Below are 11,597 nucleotides of genomic sequence, written 5' to 3' on the forward strand. Positions count from 1 at the left end.
ATTGAAAATAGGTCACAAAAGTAAAGTTTGTGGGGAAACACATTCCTGCGGAGGGAGCTGGCAGGAACGTTGGGTTGCTCGGTCAATGGCCAGGGTCAACGGCGGCGTGGTGAGGGCGGGCACAAGCCGGCGTGAGTAGGTTAAACGTTGAGTTTTATAAGGGCACAACGGGGTGACCAGCCCCTCCCCACCCAGCCCCACCCCTCCCCACCCAGCCCCTCCCCACCCAGCCCCTCCCCACCCAGCCCCTCCCCACTCTCCCCACCCAGCCCCTCCCCACCCAGCCCCACCCTCCCCACCCTCCCCTCCCACCCGGCCCCTCCCTCCCCACCAAGCCCCTCCCTGCACGACGGACACAATAATCCCCTGTGGGCTGGTGTAACCAGGAGGTTCCTACCAGTATAATAGCCAGTTTCTGTACTTTTGAGGCATAAGCAATTGTAAAATAACACTTACTACCCAGGAACAAAAATTAGTTTTTTTGTTACACAGTGTAACCATCATCATCATTGTCCTCTCGGAGTGACCTCCATCACGGTTGGCTGCGTACAATGCTAAAGAATTTCCACACATGCAACATACAGACGTACAGACGTACAGACGTACAGACGTACAGACGCGCAGGTCTCTGCCAATAGGGCGATGACGCCGGCGCTGACAACCGGCGGGCGTGGGCCCCCCCCCACCCCGCCCCCCACCTCTCCCGCTCTCTCCCCCCCGGCGTGACCGACAGCGACATCGGGGCAGGCGTTTGTTCATCGCGCGACGGCTCTAAGCCGTTTTGGCAGCGGCCGGGTGGAGGAGGGTACACGACACACACACACACACGCGCGCTCATGTTTGGCATTATTACAGGGCGACTGCGAATAAGTGGGTCAACTTTTTTGTTTAAACCTAAGGTTCGTCACCGTTTTAATGATCAATTAATCAATCGATTAATTGGCGCCATAAACGACGTCCGCAAGGCTCGGTGAGGCGACGAGTGCCAATCGCGCCGCGTCCGTTGGCGAGGTTGCAAATTTTTGCCGAAGACAAAACTCCCCGCCACCCCCCACCGTGTAGCCTTGAACAGGCCGTAGGGGCAAGTGCTGATAGCGAGTAGCAGCACCTACGAAGGCCGGCACGGCGCACGAGGCAGTGGGTGGCCAGCACCACGCCCGGCCGCCTTTGTCTCCCCGGTGGCGATGTTCACGCACCGCACCGGGTACTCGTTTGAGGATGAGTTGACCTAGGGAAAGGCCCAGGACCGGTTTTAAATATTGGCCAATGTTATTGGTCGGGAGGGAGAATCGAACTTGGCTCTCTTGCGGGTTTGTAGCGCGCGCACGCACGCACGACCACTCCGATGGCGAATGCTCATATATAACTGTACACACACACACTACTTAAATAAGTACACACACACACACTTGTATGAAAATGTATATGTACATTTAGAAGAACAATTGCTATTCACTCGCGCGCAAACACATTCACCACTGGTACAACTCTACGCACACACGCGCACACCTACTCACATCACCATCACACACACACCTACTTACATCACCATCACACACACCTACTCACATGACCATCACTCACACACACACCTACTCACATCACCATCACACACACACCTACTCACATCACCATCACACACACGCACACCTACTCACATCACCATCACACACAGGCACACCTACTCACATCACCATCACACACACACACACCTACTCACATCACCATCACACACACGCACACCTACTCACATGACCATCACACACACACCTACTCACATCACCATCACACACACACCTACTCACATCACCATCACACACACCTACTCACATCACCATCACACACACACACCTAATCACATTACACACACCTACTCACGAAAGACAAAGATCCCCCACATAGCCCGTAACAGACTGTTGGGGCAAGTGCTGCTAGCGAGTAGTGCCTATGAAGGCCGGCACGGCACACGAGGGGGTGGGTGGCCAGCACCACGCCCGGCCGCCTTTGTCTCCCCAGTGGCGATGTTTTACACACCGCACCAGGTACTTGTTTGAAGCCAAGTCGACCTAGGGGAGGGCCAGGATCGGTTCAGATAATCGTTCCACGGGTTCGTAGCGCAGCGCTAACCACGGCGCTACCGCTTCCCACTACAAAGACACAGACGCAGACAAAAAAAACACAGGCAGACACACGCACAGTTATACAACCGCACAATAGGAAAACACACACACACACAGTCACACAACAAGACAATCAATGACTGTTAAGGCTGTCACAGCACACAAGGGGCTGGTGTGGCAAGCACACACACACACACAAGACCCCCCCCCCCACCCCTTCGTAGCGTTAACAAGACCGTCGGGGCAAGCGCTGTTAGCGAGCACCTATTAAGGCCGGCACGGCACGCGAGGGGGGTGGGTGGACACGATTTTCACCGCACCGCAGGACCGGTGCCGTCGGCGGGAATCGAACTCGGGTCGCCAGGGTTCGTAGAGCCGCGCGCTAACCACTGCGCCACCGCTCCCCACACACGCAGAGAGGCACACGCAGACAAAACGAAAATAAACCCGTTGGGCGACGACGGTGGTTGACGGTTGACGATGGCCGATCACGACGGCCGACGGTCAAAGATGACGACCACACCTGCCGACGACGACGACAACGACGACGGAGGAGGAGGAGGGGGGTAGGGGGGGGGGGTAGGGGGGGGTAGGACGCGGTTCACTGCTGCTGCTGCATCTTCTTGATGACGTCGGCGGAGATGGGCGGGTGGAAGGTGATGGTGTGGTGGCGCAGGCCCTGCGCCGTCTTGTAGCTCTTGCTGCAGCGGCACTTGAAGGGCTTGCGCACGCGCACCTGTGTCCGGTGGCCGTTCTTGGCGTGGTACTTGATTCCGTTCACGTTCTGCGGGGGGCAGAATAAATAAATAAATAGCGGTGAGAAGAGAAAAAGAAGAAGAAAAAAAACCGTTATGCTAAAAGAATAAACACAAACGAGCTGTGGTGATGAAAAAAAATATATATTCATGGGAAAAAAATCTGAAAAAAATCCGAAATATTTCGCCGACATGAGACATTTCCAACGATGTTATCCGAAATTGTGATGGCGGTGCATGTGCGTGTGGCGCTGTGTGTGTGGTGGGGAGTGGTGGTGTAGCGGTTAGCGCGCTGCGCTATGAACCTGGCGACCCGGGTTCGATTCCCGCTCACGGCTAACACCAGTGACGATTATCTGAACCGGTCCAGGTCCTGGGCCTCCCCTAGGTCGACTCAGCCTTAAATGAGTACCTGGTGCGGTGTGTAAACATCGCCACTGGGGAGACAAAGGCGGTCGGGCGTGGTGCTGGCCACCCACCCCCTCGTTCGTGTACCGTTCCGGCCTTCATAGGTGCTCGCTAACAGCACTTGCCCCTACAGTCTGTTAAGGCTATACGGGGGATCTTTGTCTTTGTGTGCGTGTGTACCGTGTATGTGTGCGTGCTGTGTGTGCGTGCTGTGTGTGCGCGCGTTTGTCTTTTATGTGTCTGTGCGTGTGTGGAAGTGCTGCTGCTGAACCTGGAGTGTGCCACTAAGAGGCGGGGTCTCACCATCAGCCCCACCTGGGTATTTTGTGCCACCAAAAACTCCACCCCCTCAGCTCCCCATTGGTGATGGAGTAGTTGTGAAGAGAGTGGAGAGCATCCCATACCCGGGCAGTATGATTGTGACCAGCTCCGGTTTGACAGCAGAGGTCTCACTCCGAATCAGTTGGGGCGGCATTATATTTTCATTGGCTACGCAATGCTGTGTGGAAGCTACCTAGTCTGTCGATCCACACGAAGCTTCGTGTCTGCACCGTTTAGAAACATTCAGGCTGGCCTGCCTACGATCCATTCTGGGCTTAACCAGGCTGGATTGTGTGAGAAGCTCACAAATCCTTGAAAGGATTGGACACATTCCCATCAGTGAGCTCTTTCGGCAGGCAAAGCTGTGTTGGCTGGGTCATGTAGCCTGCATCCTCAGCCACCGCATGGCCAAGCAGCTTCTGTTTGGCCACATAGAGGGGGCTAAACGGGCACGACATGGGCTGGAGAAGAGATGGAGTGATGATGTGGTACGGGTAGGAGGCTCGTGATGGATGCTGCTACTGGGCAATTGGAAGCAGTCGCCCTCCAGCAAAAACGGAGGGCAGAGGAGCGACGCTCACAACAACGAGCGGAGCGCCTGGTGGCTAAAATACTTAAAGTTGGCATAGTCGGGGGAAGGCTGGTGTGTCTACCGGTCACCTCAGTCAACCAACCCACGGCACCTGGCCTCAAGGTGCACATGGCCTGGCACAAGCGTCGTGGTGACATCACCGCCACTTAGTGGCGAATGGCGGCTGTTGTTGTTGTAGTGTGTGTGTGTACGCATGCGTGCGGTGCTGCGGGGGACCTTGTAGCGCTTCTTGCAGCCGGGCACGGGGCACGCGAAGGGCTTCTCGTCGTCCCCGTTCATGCTCATGGTGCTCAGGATGGTCTCCGAGCTGATGGCACTCTCCGTCGTCCACGACTCGTCGCTGTCCGACTCCTCGCAGTCCACCTCCTCCTCGTCGAACTCGCTCCCTGCCCCGCACACCACGACGACGACGATGACGACGATCGCAACGACGATCACCGCGAAGATCACGATGACAATGACCCTGATGATGATAATGACGACGACGATGATGACGATCGCAACGACGATCACCGCGATGATCACGATGACAATGACCCTGATGATGATGATGATAATGACGACGACGACGCTGCTGATGCTTCTAACAATAATGCTGATTCTGATGCTGCTGATACTGCTACTGCTGCTGCTGATGATGAATCTCCCCACTAACCACCCCTTTGCACCTGCGGAGGTGTTTGCTGCTGCTGCTGCTGCTGCTCACGCTGATGAAAACACTGCTGCTGACGCTGCTGATGATGACAAGAATAATGAATCCACCCTCCCCCCACCCCCCGCACCTGTGGGGGTGTTGCTTCGGAAGGACGATGCCGGAGTGATGGGCGGCGTCACGGGTGGCGTGAGGCTGCCCGAGTTTTGCCTCTGCGCCGCGTTGGGGGTCCCTCCTCCTCCACCACCACCTCCTCCTCCTACACCTCCTCCTCCTCCACCTCCTCCACCTCCTCCTCCACCTCCTCCGCCGCCGCCGGCTCTCGCGCCCCCCCCCGGGTTGGCGAGCGTGAGCTTGGCCTGGCTGCGTTTGCGCAACATTTCGTGCTCGCGACGCGCGGCGTCCGTCATGAACCTGCAGACGCGAGGGGGGGGGAGGAAGGGGGGGGGGTGTCGGGATACAGGCGCAGTCCCTGCAATTGCCGGCTCGAAGCCACCGAGCCAAAGAACCGGATGGACCAGGTCAACATGGACCAGATCCTAAGGGATCAGATGGAACAGGACATAGGGACAAAATTAACTAGATTGACCAGGTCATAGGGACAACATGAAATGGTTCATAGAGACCACATAGACCGGTCCATAGGGTCCAGATGGACCGGTCATTAGGAACCAGATGGATCGGTCATTAGGAACCAGATGGACCGGTCATTAAGAACCAGATGGATCGGTCATTAGGAACCAGATGTACCGGTCCATAGCATCCAGATGTATCAGTTCATAGGGACCAGATAGACCAGTCCAGATGGACCAGATGGACCAGTTCATAGGGACCAGATAGACCGGTCATTAGGAACCAGATGGACCAGTTCATAGGGTCCAGATAGACCGGTCCATCCAAATCAGACATTATCATGGTGGCCAAATGGACCAGGTGCCAGGGATCATTATGGACCAGGTGTAGACTAGAGGATTCCAGGTTAGCCCCACCGAGCTGTGTAGTTCTTTTCAGAAGCGACCTGGCCACAAACGATAGCTCAACGAAGCGGCTTATCGCGTGGGAACGTATAGCAGCAGCCAAATGCCCTAAACGCACGACGAAGGAGGAAAATCCACACGACCACGGGGAGAGAGAGAGAGACACGCGAACTCCAAATACACAGCAGGCGTCAGGGACGGGATCTAACCCACGACCTCCTGTATACCAGGCGAGGTAGTTAACATCTCTTAGCCACCGTGATGATGATGAGAGAGAGAGACACGCAAACTCCAAATATACAGCAGCAGGCGTCAGGGACGGGGTCAAACCCACGACCTCCTGCATACCAGGCGAGGTAGTTAACATCTCCTAGCCACGGGTCGATAGGAAACCCTCACCTGCTGATGTAGCTGAGTGCGATGTACGTCGGCTGCTGCAGCTCCTGGACCTCCAACACTCTGGGGTCACTCTCTGGAAAGCACAAGAGACAAAGGGGAGAAACTGTTGGGGTTAGGCGCTGTTAGCGAGCACCTATTAAGGCCGGCATGGCACACGGAGGAAATGGGGTGACCACAAATACTCGCCTCCCCAGTGATGATGTTTACACACCGCAACCATGTACTGTACTAATTTAGAGCTGAGTTGACCTAGGGGTGGCCCAGTATCCAACGGTTCAGGTAATTATCGTCACCGATGTTGGCTGTGAGCGGGAACTGAACTCGGGCCTGCCAGATTCGTAGCGCAATGCGCTTACACGTCGCACCGCCGCTCCACCACGACCACCACCATCACACCCCCATCAACATCATCCTCATCACCAACACCATCACATCCATCACCTTCATCATTACACCAATCATTACCATCATCACACCCATTATCACAACCACGCCCATGATATTCATCACCATCACACCATCTGAAATGTGCAAGCACGCACACAAAGACAAAGATCCCTTGTATAGCCTTAACAGACTGTCGGGGCAAGTGCTGTTAGCGAGCACTTATGAAGGCCAGAACGGTACACGAGGGGGTGGGTGTCCAGCACCACGCCCGACCGCCTTTGTCTCCCCAGTGGCGATGTTTACACACCGCACCGGGTACTCATTTGAGGCTGAGTCGACCTAGTGGAGGCCCGGGACCGGTTCAGATAATCGTCACTGGTGTTGGCCGTGAGCGGGAATCGAACCCGGGTCGCCAGGTTCATAGCGCAGCGCGCTAACCGCTACACTACCGCTCCCCGCAAGCACAGACACAGACACATGAACACATACACGAGCATGAACACACATGTACACAACAACAACAAATTCCATTCTCCGCTCATGGTGATGTCACCACGGCACTTGTACCAGGCTAGGTGCACCAGGCTAGGCGATATCATGAGACAGACCCATATGTAACAAGTTAACCACCTGTGTTCCCCAATGGGCCACCTCACTACGTTTTATCCGTCCGGTGGCTCCACTCGTTGTTGTGAGCGTCACTCCTCCGCCCTCCGATGTTTGCTGGAGGGCGACTGCCTTCAACTGACCGCTAGCAGCGTCCTTCACGAGCCTCCTCCACAGAGGCCGACCCTGACACCGCTGGGGTAGCGGTCATCGGCGAGTCCACTCAGCTCACCCATTCCTGTCCATCTTCTTGGTTCTTTCGGTAAAGTCACGTAGAATGGAAATAATAAAAATAAAACATAATAAAATAATTCTCACGACGTTTCTCAACAGACCTGGTCTCCACCTGAGGACGGCTGCTTGCGTTGTGGCCGAAACGTCGTGAGAATAATTTTATTATGTTTTATTTGTTTTATTTTATTATTTCCATTCTACGTGACTTTACCGAAAGAACCAAGAAGATGAATCCCTGCAGTCACGAAAACTTTACATCGAAATTTAATAATATTTTATTATGTTTTATTTTTATTATTTTATTATTTCCATTCTACGTGACTTTACCGAAAGAACCAAGAAGATGAATCCCTGCAGTCACGAAAACTTTACATCGAAATTTAATAATATTTTATTATGTTTTATTTTTATTATTTTATTATTTCCATTCTACGTGACTTTACCGAAAGAACCAAGAAGATGAATCCCTGCAGTCACGAAAACTTTACATCGAAATTTAATAATATTTTATTATGTTTTATTTTTATTATTTTATTATTTCCATTCTACGTGACTTTACCGAAAGAACCAAGAAGATGAATCCCTGCAGTCACGAAAGCTTTAAATCGAAATTTAATAATATTTTATTATGTTTTATTTTTATTATTTTATTATTTCCATTCTACGTGACTTTACCGAAAGAACCAAGAAGATGAATCCCTGCAGTCACGAAAGAAGCTTTAAATCGAAACATTCCTGTCCACTCGCTCACGCACTCACCAACCCTCTTCCTCACCACTCCCATCGCTTCTCTCCAGCCCCCCCCCCGATCAAACCAAACAGAGTGAAGCTGCTGGGGCATGTGGTGGCCATCACACTATCAACAACAACAACAACCACCATTCGGCGGTGACGTCACCACGACGCTTGTGCCAGGCTAGGTGCACGATGAGGCCACGTGAAGTGTCGAACGCCCGCTGGCAGGAGGTCACGGGGCAGACCCAGGTGCTACGGGTCGACTGACTGAGATGAGTGAGATGAGTGGCTGATGCACCACCTGTGCCCCCTACTGTGCCATCACACTATCACCACCACCGTCACCATCATCACCCCCATCACAGTCACCCCCATCACCCATCGTCATCACACCATCACCCCCCCCCCCCCCATACACGCTCACCAATGTAACATGTTCAATGTATTCGTGATGATCTGTCATTACCCATCACCTTCCATCTTTTTAACCATCATCACCATCACACCCATCAACACCACGATAAACATCACGCTCCCATCACCATCATCCACATCATCACCGTCCCCCCATCCCCGCTAACTTAACCCCCATCACCATCCCCATCATCATACTACCCACCCCTCCCACCATCACCATCACCCCGCTCACCCCCATCACCACCCACACGCATGAGCTCACCATCATAGCAAACTGCCCCATCGTCCGCATCACACAATCACCATCACCACTCCCATCACCCCAACAATGATCATGTTCAATTCAGGCATCACCCTCCACCACGACCCTAACCCCCCCATCACCATCACCACTCCCATCACTCCATCATCGGCCATGGTCATTCCACTGCTGGATAAAGATGTACCATCACGACCATCACCACCATCAACGATGTGGACTCAATCGCTTCTCAATAAACTCGCAGGCCCTTACCTCCATCACCATCACCCTCATCACATCCACCATCACCACTATTACCTCACCACTCTCATCATATCACCCCATCATCGCAATTATCACACCATCACTCTCATTGTAACAACATCACCCCCCCCCCCATCACCACCACATCACCAACCACCCTCATCACCAGCCATGGTCCATCCACTGCTAGATGTTGGGCCTATCATTATCACCATCGCCACCCCATCGCTCACAAGATGTGGATGTGTACTCTCAATCAACTATCAAGCCCTTAACATCCATCAACATCACACCACCCTCATCACTTCCACCATCACCACGATTACCTCATCACCCCCATCATATCACACCATCACTCTCGTTGCCTCATTACCCCCCCCCTCCCGCCCCCATGACCCCATCACCATCGCATCACCCAGCCATGGTCAATCCACCGCTGGATGAAGGCCTCAATCATGGTCACGATCACCAACCACAACGACCACCACCACCCTCTCACCCAAACCATCATCATCACCCACCAACACACCCCATCACCACCATCATCATCACCCACCCCATCACCACCATCATCATCATCACCCACCACCACACCCCATCACCACCATCATCATCACCCACCCCATCACTCACCCCATCACCACCATCATCATCCACCCCATCACCCACCCCATCACCACCATCATCATCACCCACCCCATCACCACCATCATCATCATCATCACCCACCACCAAACCCCATCACCACCATCATCATCACCCCATCACCACCATCAACCTCGCTCATCCACCCCATCACCACCATCATCACCCACCCCCATCACCACCATCAACCTCGCTGAACGATGTCAGTGTACTCAATCACCTCCAAATCAACTAGCAAGCCCTGCATCTCCATCACCACCAACCCTCTCACCCCCACACCCCATCACCATTACCCCGCATAACCCCATCACCACCATCATCATCACCCCGCATAACCCCATCACCCAGCCATGGTCAATCCACCGCTGGATGAAGGCTTCAATCATGGTCACGATCACCACCACCCCCATCACCACCACCCTCATCACCACCACCCTCATCACCACCACCATCACCCACCCACCCCCATCACCACCATCATCATCACCCACCCCCATCACCACCACCCTCATCACCACCCACCACCACCCTCATCACCACCCACCACCACCATCACCACCCACCACCACACCCCATCACCACCCACCACCACCACCACCCTCATCACCACCCACCACCACCCTCATCACCACCCACCACCACCCTCATCACCACCCACCACCACACCCCATCACCACCACCATCACCCACCACCATCACCCACCACCAGCACCACCCACCACCACCACACCCCATCACCACCACCATCACCCACCACCACCACACCCCATCACCACCATCACCCACCATCATCACCCACCATCACCACACCCCATCACCCCCATCACCACCATCACCCACCACCACCATCACCACCATCCATCACCACCCACACCACCACCCACCACCCACACCACCACCCACCACCACTCCCCATCACCACCACCATCATCATCACCCACCCCATCACCACCCACACCCCATCACCACCACCATCATCATCACCCACCCCATCACCATCATCAGCCACCCCCACCACCCTCATCACCACCCACCACCCACACCACCACCACACCCCATCACCACCACCACCATCACCACCACCCTCGCTCACCGATGTGCGTATCCTCGATGTGCTCAATCAGCTCGCCGAGCGACGGGAACGCGAGCCCGCAGCCACTGAAGCGACACGCGTTCGAGAAGAAAGAAACGGCCGCCACTCCCGTCATCTTCGTCCCCACGTCGTCGATGATGATGATTGGAGATTGGTGGTGGGTTGGTGGTGGTGGTGGTTGATGGTGGTTGGTGGTGGCTGGGTGATGGTGAGCAGCGGACCCCGTGGGTTACCCCCGGCCGCCGCCCGCTCGCTCGTCACTCGCTCCGCGGCGTCGTCCGTCGAGATACCCCCCTCAGTGCCCGCGGGTACCCCCACTGCAATTCGTAGCGCGGATAAGTGACGGCGCGATGCGATTGGCTGCGGCTGCAAAGCGTGGCCAATCGCTGCAGCGCGCCGAGGGGGACGCGTTGCAGACTTTGGCCTATCGGAAGGCAGCGTCGCTGCGCGCCATCCCGAAGCGTTGTAGGTATTTCAGTAATGGATACGGGACGTTACATTGTGAGGTAAAAGGTTGGTGCTTTCTTAATTTTATTTTTAATTTAAGCAAACAATGCACGTTTTATCTATACCTGTACGCTATGTTCGCATCATTAAGATGATCAACATTTAATTTTTGTAATTATTTGTCGGAGTTTTAATGCTTTTGTGATAATTATGAGATGTGCCACCCCCCCCACCCTCCTCCCCTGCGTGTGAATGGGACGATCTGACAGGCAGGTCCCGCCAACACGTGATGGCGGGAACGCGT

The 11,597-nt window shown here is 54.4% G+C and overlaps 1 protein-coding gene across 2 annotated transcripts; it reads right to left on the bottom strand.

Annotated features, from left to right (window-relative positions):
- Positions 1 to 706: 706 nt before the first annotated feature.
- On the bottom strand, positions 707 to 11,130 carry JAZF1 (JAZF zinc finger 1). Of its 2 annotated transcripts, XR_013640475.1 has the most exons (6): positions 10,847 to 11,130; positions 6,225 to 6,297; positions 4,979 to 5,262; positions 4,413 to 4,582; positions 1,591 to 2,904; positions 707 to 1,536 (listed from the first exon to the last, which is right to left on the bottom strand). XR_013640475.1 is itself a non-coding variant. In XM_078881559.1 (5 exons), the coding sequence occupies exons 1-5, from the start codon at positions 10,959 to 10,961 to the stop codon at positions 2,722 to 2,724; spliced, it is 825 nt and encodes a 274-aa protein (XP_078737685.1). In that variant the 5' UTR covers positions 10,962 to 11,130; the 3' UTR covers positions 707 to 2,721. The 2 variants fall into 2 exon arrangements, 1 of the variants encoding a protein (XP_078737685.1); XM_078881559.1 differs by having other exon boundaries at positions 707 to 2,904.
- Positions 11,131 to 11,597: the final 467 nt, after the last annotated feature.

This window comes from Lampetra fluviatilis, chromosome 62 (assembly GCF_964198595.1).
Source record: "Lampetra fluviatilis chromosome 62, kcLamFluv1.1, whole genome shotgun sequence".
Taxonomy (NCBI): domain Eukaryota; kingdom Metazoa; phylum Chordata; class Hyperoartia; order Petromyzontiformes; family Petromyzontidae; genus Lampetra; species Lampetra fluviatilis.